The following is a 20,616-nucleotide window of genomic DNA, read 5'->3' on the forward strand; positions in this document are numbered from 1 at the left end:
GTCCTGCTGGCAAAAAGAGATGCTCTTATTCACTCACTCATTTGATAACATTTTGGAAAGCTTTCTGTAAGTGAGGCTTATATTTCAGGCACTTGGGATACAGTGACCAAACAAACACAAATCCCTATCCCTGGGGAAATTTATATTCGGTGGGGAAGAGACAGAAAATAATTAATAAACATAGACTATGAGTATGATAAAAGGAGATATGTTTATAGAAAAAACAGAACAGGGAAGAATGGCTCAGGAATACCAAGGAAATGGTCTAACTTAGGTTGGGCTCTGGGGAGAAAAAAGAATCCTCTCCTGCAAATTTCCAACCACAGATCTGCCTTTAGGAGGTGATGGGGTCATAACTGACATTAACTGTTTGCTTGGTCTAAAAACATTCAGGCAAGTGATGAACATAAATTGCCCCAGGCTTACCTTCATCATGCTAGGGCTGTGGAAAGTGCTGCCTGACAAAAACAAAGGGAAACCCTCCACCCAAGCTGCCGAGGGTTCCATGGTTAAAGCCCAGACAAACTTGAGCTGACAATAAAAAAATACAAAACTAGGGTTCCAGCTGTGGCTCAGCGGGTTAAGGACAGGATGTAGTCTCTGCGAGGATGTGGGTTCGGTCCCTGGCCTCGCCCAGTGGGTTAAGGTTAGGGCATTGCTGTGGGCTGCCATATAGGTTGCAGATGCGGCTCGGATCTGGCGTTGCTGTGACTGTGGTGTAGGTGGGCAGCTGCAGCCCTTCCTAGCCTGGGAACTTTCATACGCTGCAATTGCAGCCTTAAAAAGAAAAAAGAAATACGGAATTATTAACAGCAGATTTAGGATTTAATTCAGTGCCTGCTCAATGCCAAATCCCATGCTCATAACTCTTATCTGCATGCCCTCTACACCCACACCCATGGCAGGACCCACTACCCCCTCATGGGCAGCACCCATAGCGTTTAGGTTCACAGACTCTTAGAGTTGGAAGCGACCCAAGAGATCGCCTACTCCAGGCGCCTAACAATGCAGGACATCTTTCCGTAACCTGACACAAGTCCTTATCAGGCTCTGCTTCAGGGAAGAAAGCACATTCTTTTCCTGGATAGTGGGAGGCTTCATTGCAGAGGCAACACAGTGCGACCTAAGGAGACAGACAGGCCCTTTAATCCTTCTGAGCCAGGGGATCTCAGGCAGGATAATTAAGCAGATGAATTTAAGCTTTCTTATCTCTAGAATGGGGATATTGTCCCATAGGATCCTGCTGAGGGTTCAGAGAATGATAGATATAAATGTCTATACAGTAGACAAGGTTATTTTCCCTTTTCATGAATGTCTAGAGCTAAGTAATCAATATGAAGACTTACTCTGCTTTGCATGAACCAGATCAGAGCCACTTATAGGCATGAGTGTTTTTTTTGTTTTTCATTTTGTTTTGTTTTGTTTTTTGTTTTTGCATGAGGTTTTTTTAAAATCCCAATTTTAGTGAGTGCAAATCTCATTCAGTTCACCATGATGTATTTTGCCATTAAAAAAAACAAAAACAAAAACCAAACCCAAGCAAGCAACACTCATTTCTATTTGATTTTGAACCCACCCTGTCTCTGTATGTTAAGGCCTCTTCTATTTCCAGTTTGAAGGCTTGTGGCTATTTATCCCATCTGGGCTGGGGTGAAGGGTGAGTCTGAGAAGTCTCTTGATTGAGGACTGAGGAGTATAAATAGACTCCACTGTCTTTTCTTTTGGTGATCCAACTTTTTTAATTATAGAAGCTTTAAGAATAAATTCTACTGACTTAGGTTCTTCAATTTAAAAATGAAGGAATCACTTCAATGCAATGTAATTCACCTATTTTGGTGTAGAATTTGGTGAAATTTGGCAATTGGAGATAATTGCATAGCCAACCCACACTCAAGGTACAGAACAATTTCCTCACCTTTAAGGTTTCCCCTTTGGCCTTTGAATTTGAGAGAGACATTGACAAACTAGCTGGGATCCAGGGCGAGAAGTCTTGAAGTCATGGGATAGACAGAACACCCAAAAGAAGGAGGGCCATGCATTGTCCCTCCAGAGAAAAGAAGGAGAGGGCAGCCTTTGAATGGTGAAGAGCTGCCGTAACTGTGGCTTAGTCAGTGGAGGAGACTTAGTCAGTGGAGCTCAGAGGGAGCCATCAGGACTGAGGGGCAGAAGTGAGAGATATTTTGATTCAATATAAACATATTTCTAAAAACAACGTAACCACTATTTGCAGATGATGAAGGCAAGTGAGACTCAGAGAGTTAAACATAAATTACTGTAGATCAAACGCTTGGGAAGGGGTGGGGTCAGAATTTGAACCCAGAAATTCTGCTCTTCAATCCAGATTTTCTCCTTCTACCCTCCACTTTGGAAGGTCTATAGGAGACCCAGGGAGCGTGGGGTTAGGTGGAAATGACCTGATTTGAGTTAGCTGTTCAGGTGTTTGTCACTGGCTCGGGCCACACCTTCACACCGGGCAGCCAAGGCCCATCAGAAACAAGAGGCCCTTGGAGGGTGGGTGGAGGAGGGTGAGGCCACCTTGTCCCCAGCCTCTGGTTCGATTTGCTTCACTGCTCCTGGCAATCTCTTGCCCTGATTTCCAGTGTGGGCTGAGGATCCAGGTCAGTGAGAAGCCTGGCACTAGGTTTGCCTGTGTGGGTGCTGCTGATAGGGATCAGCTGCTCCAGGCTGGGGCTGGGCTGGGTCTGGGGGCTGGGGGTTGAGCACAAGACCCCAGCCCCCTGCTCAGGCTCTGTGGAGGAGCTGGTGGAAGTGCCTCTGCCTGCCTAGCTGGGCTCACCTGAGAGGTTCTGAGCCAGGACGAGAAGAGAATTGTCTGTAGGTTGGAGAATAGAAACAGAGTACCCTCAGGTGAGAGAGGGGCGGGGAGGGAGAGGGAGAAGGAGAGAGAGAGAGAGAGAGAGAGAGAGAGTGTTTGAGAGGAGGCAAGGACTGGGGAACAGAGCGGGCACTTTACGGGCTCAACTCTTAGGGAGCATACAAGTGAGAACTCGCAGATGGAGGAGGAAGGATGGGCTTTGCTCCATTTCCTGGGGCTGCCGGTCTTCCACTGGGTGGGAGCGGCCCAGGTACACTCCCCAGTGGGGCATGAGGATGCTCAGGTGATGGTCCTCAGCCCCTGCCTGTGGCTGGAGGCTCCCGAGGCTTTGGGTGTTGGTTGGTGTGACTGAGGCATCTGGGGCGGGGACAGAGCCCGGCAAGGCCCCTCCTCCCAGGCTGCCCCCCTGCCCCCTCCTTGTCTCAGAGCTGCACCCGCATCGCTAGGCAGGTGGCCTGGGAGCCGGGTTTGCTGAGCGTTTTTTCAGGTTTGCCCAGCTCGGGGCCCAACCATTTGGCAGGAAACAGGACAGAGGTCACTTGAACTCAGACCACACGTCTCTGTTAAATACATCAGCTTTTAAATCAATCTTTGTTCAAAGTCCAGTGAGTTCCAAGACTAGCTCTTCAGCAGAGAGAGAATTCCCCAGGGAACCCAGCGGCTCCTCTTCTCCAGGATCCAGGTAAGAGCTGCCTCTCCGTTCCCCCCCTTCCACCCTGGACAGGGGCACTGGCCACCTGGGTCCGAATCACCTCCTTTTTTTTCTTTTTCCTTTTCTCAGCAGGAGCTGGCTGTCCAGGGCAGAAGAGGGGCTGGTGGGGAAGGAGCCAGGCCCCTCTGCGGGGGGACGGGGAGGTGGGGTGGACTGTCCATCCTCTGAGCTCCTCTCTGCCTGAGACGCCTGCCCCTTGCAGGCTGGGGTCTGCTTCACAAAGGAGCTGGTAAACTGACCCTCAGGAAAAGCTTTCCGGGGTTGGGGTTGCGTGGGGGGGTTGATGTGCAGCCAAAGGGAGGGAGACAACAGGCCTGGCAGGTCACAGGGGAGCTACTCATTCACAGGCCTCCCACTGTCCAAGGGCTTGGGGCAGCAGAGCTTTGCTTCTGGAAGCAGCCCTGAAAGGATACAATCTCACTTTCTCACTGGATAATAAAAACAAATGTCTTTCCTCTTTCATCATGTTGTAGCACAAGGGGAAAAAAAAGAAAAAAAAAAGAAAGAAAAAAGAAAAAGGCAAAAACAGTGGATTTCCAGGCTGGCTGGATTTGAAAACAGATCCCCAGGCCTATCCTTTGGAGCATCTAGTTCTTTGGGTTTTGTGAGGTCCTGAATTTTTTTTTTTTTTTTTTTAAACACTGCCCCTCCCCAGATGACTCGTGTGTGCAGGTAGGTTTGGGAACTCTAGTAGCTTATTTCCTAGGCAGAGGGGATTGAGGGACTTCAATGTGACTGTCCTCTCAGGGCAGCCAGCCTAGGCGACTCCCGGTCAGCACGGGCCCTTGAAGAACACGTTCCTCCTTGATTACACTTCCTGCAAAGCACGCACGGGCGTCAGTCCCATTTCCAAAAGTCCCAGGGGCTGTTTGTCTCAGGCCATGGTTGTCTAGTCACCTGGAATCACATGTTCTTTCCCGCAGCAAATAACTCAGGGACTTTGAGTTTGTGTGTTAGGACAAAGTAAATTGTTCTTATCTTTGACTCTTTTGTTTGGTCTTTGCACCATAAACGATGAACTTGCTGATAATGATGTCTTGTGTTCATGGACCACTGGCTAGAGAGCACTTTCTCGTCCTGGAGGAAGAAGATGGGGCTGGGATACCCATAATCTGGGTTTTGATTTAGTTGTTAGGGACAGGCCACTGACGTCGCTTCTCCAACTGGAGTCTCCATTTCATCATCTTCCAAAGCCTTTCACTTTTCCCCAGATAAAACTGTATGTTTGAGCATAAGCACAAATGTGCTTACACTTCAGATGTGTGTGTCTAAAGGCTCCGTGGGACAGTGGGACAGCCTTGAGGTCAGCCGGGAGGCCTTGTCCCGTCTTTTAATCTCTTTGAGCCTCTATTTACTTATCTATTAATAAGGAGTTGAGACTAGATGATCATTAATGTCCTTTTTGGCCCACCAAGTATAAGTGACCCAGGAGCTCTGAAGGCTGGCTCCTGCTTGTCCTTTGGATATGAATTAAAATGTTGCCTCCCCAGGAGTGGCTTTTAAATTCAGCGTCCTCACTCCACCTCACCACCATGTATCATCAGAAATCATCGTGCTACTTTTTGTCACTTTTGCCAGATGTTAAGCTTCAAGAGAGCAGGGGCCTGGTCCTTTGTGTTACCTGCTGTCGTCCCAGCTCCTGGAGTGATACCTGGCACAGAGTTCATGCTTGCTATTTCTGTAAATGGAAGTTTGTGTGCCTAGGAGGGGGCTGCAAGAATAGAATCAGTGTGTTTGGATTAAATGCTCTTAGCAAAGAGGAGGCTGAAGAACCCTGATATTCTCTCAGGCACCTAAGATCCTGATTCTGATCAAGTGGGAATGGGCGTCTCTGGTCACACTGTGGTTAAGAGGTTTTCACATTTGTTTCATGGGAGTTTGATGAGAGTAGCAAGGTGGGGCTAGATGTGTTTTCCTCAAGATCTCAGCGTCTCCTTTCCTTGGCCCTTCGTGATGATCTCTTTGCCTGGGGGGTGTCATGGCTAACTGGTTAAGAATTAGAGACCTGAAGTCCAGGGCAGATGTTTTCTTCCTCTGTAGATCTCTAGTTCCTCTTTGGTCAAATGGGCATAATAGAAACTCATTCCTAGTGTTATGATGATTGGATGGGAGAAGCACATAGTGCCTGGCACACCTTAAATGCTACCATTCGGATGCTCTTTGGGCAGCTCTCTGACTGGGCATGACCCCAGGGAAGGCAGGGCCTCAGGCAGTGGTAAGGAGTTTTGATAAATATGAGAGAGAGCCCCTAGTATACCCCACGGCAGCTGGGGAAGTTTTGCTCTTGGTTTCAGATGGCTCCCAGCTTCTGAGACGTCAACACTGAAGCTCCTCTGTAATCTCTAGAACTGACGACTCTCAGGTGCTTCACAGTCCACGACCTGACCTGCTTCTTAATTTCAACATACACCTGTTCTCTGGGCTTTCGGAACCAGTCACTCTTCCTGAACATCCCTGTGCTGGTCCTTTTGCCCAGAATGCCTCCCCCCCTCCCAGTCTAACTACGTGAGTTCCCTCACACGGCATACCCCTCATGGTCGGGAGGCTGGGGAGATGGTGGGAGGAAGCCAGACTCAACTGGGTTTGAATCCAGGTTTGGTTGCTTATCCACATAGCTAATGGGAACCCAATGTACCCAATGTACATTTTCAGAGACTTTTTTTCTTGTAAAATGGACTGTTAGGATTAAATGAGAACTCATTAAGGTAGCTTGGCTGGTGCTTGGAGTCTAGTAGGAGCTCCATAAATGTGTATAACAACAAACAAACACCTTCTTTTCAATATTCCAACACCCACATTTGGTAGTTATGTCTGTAGCTTTCCTCCACTTGACTCTGGGCTCTGTGAGGGCAGAACAGTGTCTAATCTGGGTTGAACCTTGGTATCTGCCTCATCTCAGGTACTAATCATAGCTTATTGATTATATAAACGATACTTGAGATTTAGAGGATTGAGCGATTTCTTCACTGTGGTGGTCAGGAAAGGATTTATGTTTAACCTAAAATTTGAACTTGACAGTGGGTAGGTCTTGAATTCATTCACTTGGGAAAAATGTTTGCTTAGGACCTACTATGAAGAAATAATCGGTGGGGGTAGGCATTTCAGGCAGAGCAAAGGGCAGGAGGGTGGGGCTGACCACATGCGGGCCAGTTTGGTGCCTGCTGAGGAGCAGAGGGGAAGGAGGTAGGGCTGGGTTAGGTTGAACCTCAAAGCCTGAGCAAGAAGTCTGGATTTTAGGTTCTCGAATGTTAATCTTCAAGACTGACATGGTGAGAGCAAGATTAGGAGGTTGTTCTTGAGGCAGTGACTGCGAGATCCTGGATGCTGGAGGACCCTGAGAAGTAGGAATAAAGCGAGGGGGTAGAAATGGAAGTTCAAGGGGTCTTGTAAAACAAGATACCAGTTTGGGGAGATATGATTGTTCCAGCCAAACCTTGGGATAGTTTAGCTGTTTTCAGGTACTAGTTCTAGCAGCAGCACAAGGGTATCCTTTCCCTGAGGGCATCTCTGTCCTAACTTGGCAGAACTCTTAGATAAGCAAGTAGGGAAGGCCTTGAACTCCAACCAAGAGTCCTGCCATATAGGACTATGTACCATTCATGATGGGTGGGTAGGAGGAGTGGCATTTAGTACCAGCAGGCCAAATGAACTTCAAGATAAGAAGATTCCATTCCTTATCACAAATGAGAAGTAAGAAGGACTCACTGGACCTCTCATCACTTTATTGGAACACATTCCATTAATTTTCCACACTTGAAATCTATGGCTGGCTAAAACCAAATGGTAACCATCATGGTGGGGAAATACCGTTAGTAAAAACAGGTTTTGGAGCCCCGCTTATTTTCCTATTTTTGACACTAATTATTTAAAATTAACAAACTTGAGTATTTGAATTTCCACACCTCCTGCGTTTCAAAGGAGGAATCCAGGTGGCTTGTGTATAACCTGCAGCAAAGATACAGAATCTGCTCTAGGTAAAATACTTTTGGAGAAGGATGAAATTGAATTACATTTATCTCCTTCTTGCTTGAAGCATCTGTCAGCACCAGCTGAGATTCAATAGGATTTATTTGCTGCTGTTGGGAAGAGACAGCGTATGCCGAGGCTCTGGGGCAGCTCTGAATGAAGGCAGACACTCCTGGCCCAGAGCAGGACACCCCTGATCTATCACCAGTCTCCGCCAATCACATTTTTCCAACAAAAGTCTAGCAATTTCTTTGTCTTACTCATTATGCAGATGCATGTAAATGCTGGAGGGGCAGCATTTCTCACAAGGGCATGGATATGCCTCGGTCAGGCTTCTGGGAATGTTGCTTTCTCCTTGCTGAAGTTCAAGGTGTTTTGTAGACCAGCGTGAAGTTCAGAGCCAAGTGAATAACATTCAGGTTGAATCTTACCCAAGAGCTCCTGCCTTCCCTTCCCCTCATGCCTCAATGCAACAGAAATAATTTATTCTATGGTTACATCCTCGGTTATACAAATTTCCTTCTACAGTTGCGGTAACTAGAATTAAACACTGTTCACTTACTGTCTTAAGTTTTTGCTGTTTAGCTTTTCATGGTTCAGGTGTTGTTACATCGGTGCCTTTTAAGGAACAGCTGTGTTTTCTTTGTAGTCTTATACTGACTGCCTCACTGCGTCTTCACTATTAGAGAAGATGGTGGTGGGTCCAGGGTACTTGTGACTAATGGTTGTAGGTCATAGTATTTATAGAATGATCTACTACATCCTGGGTTTGGGGAGACAGGCAAAGAAGACAGTCCTGGGGCACTTTCTTGTCTGATTCTCCCCCTGCAAGCAGAATGCCGTTCATCCCACATCCTTTCTCTAAACTTTTGGAAGTCCAGTGATCTTGTCTGGTGAGTGACCTGAACTGATGACCGTGATCTATACATACATCCATAATCAGGTGAGGCGCGTCTTCTCCACCTTTGTCTGTTCCTTGGGCCCCTTGGCTGGTGTATCTTTTACTCACCTCTGCTAGAGCTTATCTGCTCCAGGTGTTGGGACTCTCTGGCCAGCTTAGTTCTGTATAAGCTCCATGGAATCTTACGCCTCCTTGAATCTTGGCTATGCTTCTTTTTTCTTCTTCTTCTTTTTTTCTTTTTAGAGCCGCACCCATGGCATATATAAGTTCCCAGGCTAGGCATCGAATCGGAGCTACAGCTGCCATCCTATACTACAGCCATAGCAACGTGGGATCTGAGCTATGTCTATGAACTACACCACAGCTCAAGGCAATGCCAGATTCTTAACTCACTGAGTGAGGCCAGGGATTGAACCTGCATCCTCATGGATACTAATTGGATTCGTTTCCACTGCACCACAAGGGGAACTCCTGGTTCTCTCTCTCTCTCTCTTTTTTTCTTTTGGCTGCACCTAAGGCATGTGGAAGTTCCTGAGCAAGGGATAGAACCAGCACCACAGCAGTGTCCCAAGCCTCTGCAGTGACAACACTGGATTCTTGACCTTTTGCACCACAAGGGAACTCCTTTTTCGGGGGGGAAGATATTCTATTTTTGTAATTCCCTAGCTTTCTAACCCACATGATACTTCTGGGTTTAGGGAACTCCTAGTTCATTATTTGAGCTTGATTTCATGGGGATCAAAATCTCCAGCCCTGACTTTTCAGCAGCCAACACTCACTTTGCAGAGGTGGGTCAGAGTGAGGGGAGAGAAAATCCCTGACCTGAAGAGCAAGATGCCTGCCCATCCCTAGTCTATCACTCAATCTCTTGTCTGCTTCAAAAGGAAAATTGGGAGCACTGCTCAAATGTCCTCACGAGAAACAGGGTTCCCACTGCATCAGGACCCCCACCAGAGAACTGGGAAGCTGATGTGCCTGCAGTGGGCTTCTCTGCTCCAGATACTGTGCTGAGATGATTTACATGGTCCATCTCAGTCATCTTTGCTGCATTCATGTGCATTTCCTATTTTTGGTGTATTTCTATTTCCAGTTCAGAATGAAGTCAACCATGTTCTCACAGCAACAAGTGGTGACACTGGAATCAAAAACCAGATTTGGCTTTAAAACTCTTGTTTTTCTAATGTACTCTACCCAGACTAGAGTGCTGAGGGAAGACAGAAATAAAAATACAGCTTCTCTTCACATCAGCCGCATTCCTGTTTGGCCACGTTAGACTTTTTGTTACTGGAAACCACTATGTTCTAAGATGACTTTTCCTGTGTTAATCCCTTAAATTTTTTTTTTTCTTTTTAGGTCTGCAGGTGTGGCATACGGAAGTTTCCAGGCTAGGGGTCCAATCAGAATACAGCTGCTGGCCTCTGCCACAGCCACAGCAACTCGGGATCCTAGCCGCGTCTGTGACCTACATCACAGCTCATGGCAACGCCGGATCCTTAACCCACTGATCGAGACCAGGGATAGAACCTGAGTCCTCATGAATACTAGTTGGAGCCATTACCGCTGAGCCACAACAGGAACTCCCAACCCCTTAGTTTTTGAAACTTACCCTTCAGTGCCTCCTTCTTGCCTCTCCCCATCCATCCTGCTGCCCCAATCCCTAAAACACCTCATCTTCCCAATGGGACCTTTGCGGCTCCTCTTTCTTGCGCATTCACATGGCCCCACAGTCTAACATTCTGATGGGTTCTGTGCTCATTGTAAATGGAAACCTTCACCTCCTGGCCTTCTGTTTTCAAACATGTCATACTCCAATGTGGGTAAAAATTACCACTTTCTCCTTCTATTCTTTTTTTTTTTTTTTGGTCTTTTGTCTTTATAGGGCTGCATCCGAAGCATATGGAGGCTCCCAGGATAGGGGTCTAATCAGAGCTGAAGCTGCCAGCCTACACCACAGCCACAGCAACGCCAGATCCAAGCCGCATTTGCAAATCCAAGCCGCGTTTTCGACCTACACCACAGCTCATGGGAACACCGGATCCTCAACCCACTGAGCAGGGCCAGGGATCGAACCCGCAACCTCATGGTTCCTAGTTGGATTCATTTCTGCTGTGCCACGAAGGGAACTCCTCTCCTTCTATTCTTGATGTACATTATGGCGAGAAAAACCCACAAGAAACCATGCTGGTTGGTCTGCTATAAATTCATGAAATTTATCTAATGAAAAAAATATTTAGCTTTAAGTGGTTTCTTAGAAATTTTTAATCTGTTGACTCATTATAGTGAAACAATGCTGTGGCTCTTGATATCCTTTTTGCCAGGGTTATAATCTGCCAGCCCAGGAGTTCAATTCTGTTTAGTTTACATGAAGTCTCTTAAAACTTTGAAATAGCTGGCAGCTTTTAAAAGTGGGGACATTTCTCATAAATCTGGATTTCCTGGTCCTCTGGAGAAATTGGATGATCTGGCACACGGGGTTCTTATTTCCTCAGAGCAGCTGTCTTTTGGTGGTTAAGTTCTTCTGTGGTGCAGTGGGTAAAGTATCTGGTGTTGTCACTGCTGTGGCTTGGGTTGCTGCTGAGGCACGGGTTCGATCCCTGGCACAGGAACTTCCACATGTCACGGGTGTGGCCAAAAATAAAATAAAATAAAAATTTTAAAAAGCATAAAGCTGTAACTAGGAAAAAAAGCACAATTAGATTATAATTATAAATAGAATACACATTTAGTAACCACAGCAGAAAGACCTTGGTCTGAGAAGCGAATAGCTAGACAGGAGGAATTCTAGAGTTTGGATTAAAAAAAAAAGATCCACAGCCCTCTCCTGACCAGCCTCACAGATTTATCAGTTTGAGCCCAGTGGCTATTTTGGTCCATAGCCTCAATTTCCTGGTTTATCTCGGGAAGTTGACCTTATCTCCCCGGTTATCTCATTTTTTCCACTTCTCTCCTGCCTTAGTAGAAGCATTCCATCTCATCAGGCCACACTTACTTCCTATAGTCTCCCTATTACCCCTTGCTTATACCCACATGAAACTAAAACCATTCATCACCCCTGGTTTCCCCGCGAGATGCTATCTCAACGCTCATTTATCTGTTTCAAGATAAAGACCCTCATCACCTCTGTTCTTTACTAGTATTTACTTGCTTGCTCCCTTAGTCCCTTTCCCTGCATGTCCATTTTCTAGACTTAATGGCCTTTTCTGTTTTCATTCTTTTTACCTCTTAGCATTGTTTTTTCTTCTTTTCTTTTTTCTTTTTAGGGCCGCACCTGCAGCATGTGGAAGTTCCTGAGCTAGAGACTGAATCCGAGCTACAGCTGCCAGCCTACACCTTAGCTACAGCAATACCGGATCCTCCCAGCTGCACCTGCAACTTATGCCGCAGCTTGCAGCAATGCTGGATCCTTAACCCACTGAGTGAGGCCAGGGATGGAACCTGTGTCCTCACAGAGACTATTTCGGGTTCTTAACCCACTGAGCCGCGATGGGAATTTCCTCTTAGCGTCATTTTGCGTTGGTAAGTTTCCTGTCTTGCTAAAATTCTTCTTTTAGTTTGGTCTACACTGTAAAATCTTGATCTTCTTCTTATTCCTTCTCTGCTTGATCTTCTTGTCTCCTAGGTACAGATATTGCCCAGGGCTTTATTCTTGGCCCTCTTCCTTTCACATTCTCACTGCCGGGCCAACTCTAGTCTATCACCTCCTGAGCTCCAGGCCTGCGCTTGCGTCTACTTGCAGAATGTACTGCCAAGTCCTCTGATTTATGACCTGGCCATATCATTTCTCATAACTATACCATCTTTTTTTCCCTATAAGTGTGTTTGTTTATTTTCCTGTCTTTTTTTTTTTTCTTTTCTGGGGCTGACCTGTGGCATGTGGGGGCTCTCAGGCTGGGGGGTCAAATTGGAGCTGTAGCCGCTGGCCTACACCACAGCCACAGACACGCCAGATCCAAGCCGAGTCTGCGACCTACGCCACAGCTCATGGCAGATCCTTAACCCACTGATCGAGGCCAGGGATTGATCCTGTGTCCCCGTGGATTCTGGTCAGATTCGTTTCTGCTGAGCCGAGTGGGAATTCCCAACTATACCATCTTTTAATAGCACTACTCTTCTACCAGTCACAAAGGCATGAACCACTGGAGTCTTATTGTTTTTTGGATTTTTTTTTTTTTTTTTTTGGACCTCTTCCCTTCCTAACACCCAGCCCAAGTGGGCAACATTACTTGGAGGATTTATTTGTCTCCTAGTGCCAGAACAGAACACCAATGGCAGAATACCATGTGGTTTAAACAGAATTTTTTTCTCCACACTTCTAGAGGCTGGAAGTCCAAGGTTAAGGTGTCTGAAGAGTTTGTTTCTCCTGAGACTTCTCTCCTTGGTCTGCAGATCGTGGCCTTACTGTGTCTTCACAGTGCCTTTTCGCTGTGTACATGCACTCCTTGTGTCTTCGTATAGAGATGCCAGGCCCCACCTTTATGACTGTGCCACAATGGGAACTCCCTGTGAAGCTTTCCTTAATTTGCCCCCTGCTATAGGACTGTGGGCTTTTATGCTCTGCTCATCGTGGTAGCTGTTTTTTGTAGTAGAACTTTTCCTTCACCCCTATTTAACTATAAAGTCACTTGAGAACAGAGGCGTTGACTTTATCCCATCAACCACTTAACAGCGTTTTGCATACAAGTGTGAGGCAAATGTTTGTGGCATGGGCAATTAAAATCAGATTTGGGGTGATGTGTCTTCTTGATGTTTACTGCAGAGTTGAGGAAACTGCATTTATGATCCTAAACAAGCTGCACCTACCCCAGTATGCTAATGGGAGAATCTAACTGTTTGGCCTCAGGCAGGTATAGAACTCAGGTTTCCACCCATATGGAGGAGGAGAGATGGCTTCAGCGCTTAAGGGGGTTAGGTTTGGAGGACTTCATTCATGGGATAAAGAGCCCATGGCAGCTGAGAAAGGTTGTCTTCATTGCTTGATTCCATTTGCCTGGCTCAAAACTAGAATGTGGCGAGGCAAGCAGAGCCACAGGCTCCCACACTGGCCGGGCAGGACCGTGGGAAGAGCTGGATCCTGAGGACCCTTCGTCACCAGGCTGCCACCATGGTTTCTCTGGTTGAGTAAAGGTAATCTGAAGGCAGCTGTTAATAATCCACCCAGCCCTGACCTTCTTCTCTGGCCCATGAGGGCCTTTTCCCAAGACTGAGGGGAGAGAAGAGGGGCTGGGAGCAGCCAAGGGTGGTTCTAAGCACTGGTTTCTTGAACTGGTGGGGATCCTAAAAATGCTTCTGCTCAGGTTTCAAGCTTGGGGTTGAGTTAGTAGATCTGAGGGCCTACTAACAGGGCCTGGGCATCTGTTTTTGTCAATTTCTGCAGGTGATTGTGAAGGCAAGCTAGGGCTGAGATTTAAACTCTAAGGCGATTGTGAGGATTAAGTGAGATAATGCAGCATGCCCGACTCCTGGGAAGTCTTTAAATGGACTACTGCTGGCATCACCTGATGGTCTATAGATTTACAGTCTTAAGTAGCTCTGTGTCCTCAGGTGAAACCAGCCCCTGCCTATGGGCGTGGGTAGACCACGCCCAGGATGAAGGCGGTGCATGAAGATCCTCTAAATTCTTGCTGACTTCACTCTTTCAGGACTCATTTTTTCCTCCCTCAGAAGAATTTGTTCTTCCTTGGCTTGTGTTTTAGCTGAGGTATAGCAATTTCAGGATTCTTTTATAAAATAATACCTGGAAGCTTATGGAAATTAGACAAATAACTCTGCTTTAGAGCAGGAAATAATTTGGAGAACTCCGTGTTCCTTTTTGTATTGAGAAATGCTTTGTGTTCTTGTCGGGTTCCCATTGACCTTGAAACTCAAATATTTCTGGGCGATCAAGGACTTTTGATGAACTAAGTGGCTTGAAAATCCCTTCACTCTTAGCCCTGTCTCCTGCACTGGGTGGGTTTAGGAACAGTCATGCTCATGGTTTTTTCTTTTTTGGGCCTCAGGTGTGGCAGATGGAAGCTACCAGGCTAGGGATTGAAATCAGAGCTGTAGCTGCCTACACCACAGCTCATGGCAACCCAGATCCTTAACCCACTGAGTGAGGCCAGGGATAGAACCTGTGTCCTCATGGGTCCTAGTCAGGTTTGTTATTGCTGAGCCACGATGGGAACTCTCTCTCTAGGGTTCTGATCTCTGGATTGTCTCAGGAAGTAGATGGGGTTAGGGACTGAGGACACAGGAAATAGTATCCTTTTTTAAAAAAAGCATTACCTCTACTTATTTTTAGTTTTTAAAATCGAGGTATGGGTTTAGTAGATGCAAACTGTTGCATTTGGAGTGGATAAGCAATGAGGTCCTGCTATATGGCACAGGGAACTATATCTAATCACTTGTGATGGAACATGATGGAGATTATAATGTGACAAAAAGAATGTATAAATATATTTGTATGTCTGGGTCACTCTGCTATACAGCAGAAATTGATAGAATGTTGTAAAACAACGATAATAAAAAATCAATAAAAATTGAGGTATAATTGGTTTACACTATTAGTTTCAGGTGTATAGCATAGTAATTAAATATTTTACCAGATTATACTATTTAATGTTATTATAAAATATTGGCTATAATCCCTGTGCTGTACAATATATCCTTGTAGTTTATTTTATATGTGGTTGTTTATACATTTTTTTTTTTTTTTTTGCTTGTTAGGGCCACACCTGTGGCATATGGAAGTTCCCAGGCTATGGGTTGAATCAGAGCTGCAGCTGCCAACTTAAGCCACAGCAATGCCATATCTGAGCCGTGTCTGCCACCTATACCACAGCTCATAGTAATGCTGGATCCTTAGTCCACTGAGCGAGGCCAGGGATGGAACCCACATCCCCATGGATACTAGTTGGAATCATTTCTGCTGTGCCACAAGGGGAACTCCAATAGTTTTTTTTACCTCTTAATCCCTACCCCTATCAGGACTTTCCCCCTTCCTTTTCCACACTGGTTACTACTAGTTTGTTCTCTATATCTGTGAGTGTATTTCAGTTTTATATTCATTCGTTTTACTTTTTGGATTCCACATGAGTGATAATGTATAGTATTTGTCTTTCTCTGACTTAGTTCACTAAGTGTAGTACCCTCCAGGTCCATCCACGTTGTTGCAAATAGAAGAATTTCACTCTTTTTTATGGCTGAATAGTATTCCAATGTGTGTATGTATCATATCTTCTTTAGCCATTCATCTGTTGATGAATACTTGGGTTGCTTCCATATCCTGGCTATTGGAAATAATGCTGCTATTAACATTGGGATGTATATCTTTTTTAAATTTTTTATAATGATTTTTATTTTTTCCATTACAGCTGGTTTACAGTGTTCTGTCAATTTTCTACTGTACAGCAAGGTGACCCAGTCACACATATATATATGCATTCTTTTTTCTCACATTATCATGCTCCATCATAAGTGACTAGATATAGTTCCCAGGGCTATACAGCAGGATCTCATTGCTTATCCATTCCAAAGGCAATAGTTTGCATCTATTAATCCCAAATTCCCAGTCCATCCCACTTCCCCGGCCAGCAACCACAAGTCTGTTCTCCATGTCCGTGATTTTCTTTCCTAAAGAATGGATCATTTGTGCTGTATATTAGATTCCAGATATAAGTGATATCATATGGTATTTGTCTTTCTCTGACTGGCTTTACTTAGTATGAGAGTCTCTAGTTCCATCTATGTTGCTGCAAATGGCATTATCTTGTTCTTTTTTATGGTTGATTAGTATTCCATTGTGTATATGTACCACAATTTATTAATCCATTCATCTGTCAATGGCCATTTAGGTTGTTTCCATGTCTGGGCTATTGTGAATGGGATGTGTATCTTTTCAAATTACTGTTTTCATTTTCTGTGGCTATATACCCAGGAGTGAAATTGCTTATATGTTAGCTCTATTTTTAAGTTTTTGAGGAAACTCAATACTGTTTTCGACAGTGGCTGCACCAGTCTACATCCCCTCCAACAGTGTACAAAGGTTCCCTTTTCTCCACATCCTCATCAACACTTGTTATTTGTGGTCTTCTTGATGATAGCCATTCTGACAGGTGTGAGGTGCCATCTCACTATGGTTTTGACTTGCAAAAAAAAAAAAAAAAGGAGGAAGAAACAGGAAGCAGTATCCTTAAATACAAAGGTCCTTCCTAGTTAGGCCTTGTGTTCCATAGTCCCAGGCATCCTCATCACAGAGCAGTGACAGTCTTGCTAAAGTGACTGGTCCTGGCCCTGATTTAGGAGCCAGTGTAACACTAGGCTGTAGACTAGACAGACCCAGGTCTGGAGCTGGACCAGAGCCCTACCCTCTCAACTCCCAGGTGAATCCTTTCTCTATAAGATGGACAGGAAACGTATAGCTTTAGGGCCCCCAAGAACCTCGTGTAAGGCCAGGCTTTGGGGGTTTTGCTCAGCTTTCTCCTTTGCTACAGTTGAAGGTGTTATATATTTCATCAATTTGGTGTGGGCGCCAGCATCCACCCTCTAGTGACTGAGCTGTGGGGAGGGCAGATGGGGTAGAAGGGGGTGATCTGGGGCTGGGAATAGGGGCTGTGAACTGGCTCTAGTTCTCTGGGCTTCAATCATAGATGTGAAAAGAAACTCTGACCTCAAGCACCTGAGGCTTCAAAGACCTAATTTCAGAGCTGAGTGATTAGTGTCCTGCTCTTTGAAACTCTAAAGAAACAAAAAGCAACTTGAGGTTTTTGCCCAGAAACAGGGATTTGTCTTGCCTTATATATCAGACTTTCAGGTCTCTATTGAAATACAGGAGAACTTTGCTTCTTCTCTCCCCAAGCTCTGGACCGACCCACCAGCCAGAAGCTTTCACTTTCCATCCCTGAGAAAGAGAATAAGATCCCGGGGCTGACACGGCAGAGTGTGAGGGGGCTGCATTTTGGGGTGTGTGTCCAGGGGGCGGGGGGTGAAGAATCTTATAAATAGACTTTCATCTGCTGATCACAGCCTCATCTCTTGATGGAAAGGTAGCATCGAATGGCCTTTATTTTGGACATGTTTTGAATTTTGTAGTATTTGGATGAGGTTTCTCTAGAATTACCTCCAAATTTCAGAGGGATTTTTTTTTTTTTTTTTTTTCTTCAAGGCTTTTCAGGACTGTGAAATTGAGAGCTGATAGGGATCCGGGGGTAAGTTTGCACATAGATGAGGTGGATTCAAGTTGGAAAATGGAATGGATGCTTGCAGGCTGGGTGGTCAGCAGAAAGCGAAGTGGAAGATCAGAGTCTGAGGGGCCACTCAGGTGCTTGCACGTGAGGAAACCCCACCCTGGTGCTGCCCTGTCTCCCCTAGCTCCCTACTCTCCTCCTTTCCTCCCGAGTCAGCATCTTCCTGGCACTTGGTCACGACGTGGCAAGGCTGCTCCGCTCTCCCAGGTGTGGGCAGTGATTGCCACTTGCCTTTTCTCTGCCCTTGATCCTCAGTGGGGTGGGCTCAGGTCTCACTTGAAACATTGCCTATTTCTTGTTTCCCTGCCTGCTTAGTCATTCTTGCCCCTGGTGGCATGGCTGCCAGACTCTGCTGAGACCTAGTGAAAGAGCCCAGGGATGGGGCTGTGGGAGGCTCTGTGCCCCATTTGTACCATATGGCTGCGCAGGTACCGAGGTCAGAGTTGGCCATTTCAAATCACCAGGGCCTGGCTTCTTGGGAGCCTGGAGCATTTTGTCATCTCTCCTCCACTCTTCACCCCCACACCCTGTGTGCTCATCTGCTCCTGTCCCTCCAGGAGAGACAGCTGGTCTACTCTGAGTTACTGGTGGGGAGCTGTGACGAGGGGAGCACCAGGGTTTGCCCTGCAGGCAGTTTAACCAGCAGAGTCTGGCCTTCTGCTCTCCACCAGCAGTTCTGGCCTCCGTTCTCAATCTCTTATGAAAAACAAGCTTAAGCCAGGAGGGGCCGGCCACTGGCAGGAATCTTGCCCTTAATAACTGGGTGTCAGGGCCCCAAGCTGCTGGTTTTCACACTTTGCCTTTCCTCCTTTGGTGGCTCAGGACCTTGCTCCTGCAATGGGGCATAAGGAGGGGCAGGATGGATGGCAACAAAAGGGGCTTCAGGGGTGCAGAAATCTGACCTGGCTGCCAGGCATCCCTACTTTGCTCTGACTGGAATGTCAGGGTCCTGAAAAAACCACTTTTATATTTGTTTCCATCTGTGTCTGAAGTCAGTGAAGTCAGGTGGTTGAGGCCTGGCTTCTCTGATTTTTAATTGTTTGAGATCTTCCTTGCCCCACCTCACCACTGCTACTAATGCTTCAGGCCTTGGAAAAGCTATTTCTCAGGAAGTCATTCTTAATGCCTCCCACCCACTCCCTATTCCCAAGACCCTTTGTTACATCTCCCTTATCACTCTGTTCTTCCCCACAAATCATCACCATCTCTTTCTGTCGAAATATGTTCTCCCATATGGTATGAGAGGCAAAGTATAGATCTGTCTTCAATGCCTAGAACTTGGCAAGCCCTTCAAATATTTAAATGAAAATCGACTTGGATTTTCTTAAAATTTTTAGGTAATGTATTTGGAACTCATTTCTTTTGGTGAAGGGACCAGGAGGAACTTGGTTTCAGAGCTATTGAAATTAAGCATTGGTGTCCAGTGCCCAGCCAAATACACAGGTCTGAAAGTCAAATGAAAGGTCATCTTCGGGGAAATAGCTTTGGAAATCATGGAAGGTGACCTCCTATACCCTTGGTGTTGCTACTCAAATAGTCTAGATGTGGTGTGATTTAGAGGAAAAGACTTCTAGGAGATAGAGGACAGATCACCCCAATTTGATGTTCTTTCCCATGGATTTGCCTGTTTGTTTTTCAGCACTGAAATGGCTTCCTCCTTCAAGCCCCGAGAATGTAACCTGTCTAAACAGGAAGGGCAGAGCTATGGCTTCTTCCTGCGAATTGAGAAGGACACTGATGGCCACCTGGTCCGGGTGGTTGAGAAGGGTAGCCCAGCAGAGAAGGCGGGTCTGCAGGATGGAGACAGAGTTCTCAGGATCAATGGTGTCTTTGTGGACAAGAAAGAGCATATGCAGGTGAATGGGAAACTTGGGGTTCTTTTGGGATCTCTTCAGCCCCTACTTCTTTGTTGACTATAGTTTTCGGGGTCAATGGAGCTTTCTTGGCTGCCACTCGCAAGGCAGGGCACCCTTAGGGCTGTATTCTGCCAGCTAAATCGAGTCTCCTACAATTAACCACGAACTGTAAAACTTGTTTCTAGATTTGAATAGTGTCAAGTCTCATATGTATTGCAATTTTGCTATAGGCCAGGAACTATGCTAGGCAATTTCATATTCATTATTTTGTTCAATCCTCATCCCAACTCATGGGGTACATATTACCATTTCACAGATGAGGAGGTAGAGGCTCAGATAACTTAGCTTGTGTTCATGCAATGAACATATGGGAGGGTCTGACCTTACCCCAGTTCTGTCTGCCTCTGAGTGGGTGCCTCTTTTCATGATAGAATGCGGTCTCCATAGACCCTGGAGGACCTGTTGTGCTCTAGGGAATCATCCATCCCTAGAAAGGAGCAGTCCTAGTAAAAGTCCCCCGGGCTGGGTTTGGGCTACACTCTTGGTTCCAATATTGCTAGAGGCCCGGCTTCATGTGTACCTGCATCTCGGGAGGGCCTGGGCAGAGATGGCTGGGGCACTCCGCTAACTATTTGGACTTCAGGGGTCAGCCAGTGGAATCTCCAGAGCCATATAACAAGCCAGATAGTGAGCACTCCCCCCAGTCACCACCCTTCAGTGATTGATAGAGGGTTATTGGTTAAAGTTATCTTTTTCCTTTTTTCCTCCTAGGTTGTGGATCTGGTCAGAAAGAGTGGGAATTCAGTGACTTTACTAGTTCTGGATGGGGATTCCTATGAGAAAGCCATGAAAAAGCAAGTAGATTTGAAAGAGTTGGGTCAAAGTCAGGAGTCGAGTTTGAATGATAAGAAACTACCTTCTGTGATGAATGGAGGAGCACAGACTTGGACCCAGCCACGGCTCTGCTACCTGGTGAAGGAGGGGAGTAGCTATGGCTTCTCTCTGAAAACTGTCCAAGGTGAGCCTGAGGGTGAGGCATGGACAACCAACTTTCCAGAAGAAAGATATTGTTGTCTGTTAACGACTCCTTTGACTAATTTTTCAAGTTGCTATGGATATCC

The 20,616-nt window shown here is 46.0% G+C and overlaps 1 protein-coding gene across 1 annotated transcript in view; it reads left to right on the forward strand.

The window, feature by feature from the left end:
- Positions 1 to 3,007: 3,007 nt before the first annotated feature.
- The window catches only part of PDZK1 (PDZ domain containing 1), a 31,043-nt gene continuing 13,434 nt past the window's right edge, over positions 3,008 to 20,616 (forward strand). The window contains exons 1-3 of the mRNA XM_047784832.1: positions 3,008 to 3,518; positions 19,279 to 19,495; positions 20,267 to 20,513. Coding sequence (XP_047640788.1) covers positions 19,286 to 19,495; positions 20,267 to 20,513 — 457 coding nt within the window. The 5' untranslated portion in view covers positions 3,008 to 3,518; positions 19,279 to 19,285. The remainder of the gene's footprint in view (positions 3,519 to 19,278; positions 19,496 to 20,266; positions 20,514 to 20,616) is intronic.

This window comes from Phacochoerus africanus, chromosome 6, assembly GCF_016906955.1.
Source record: "Phacochoerus africanus isolate WHEZ1 chromosome 6, ROS_Pafr_v1, whole genome shotgun sequence".
Classification (NCBI taxonomy): domain Eukaryota; kingdom Metazoa; phylum Chordata; class Mammalia; order Artiodactyla; family Suidae; genus Phacochoerus; species Phacochoerus africanus.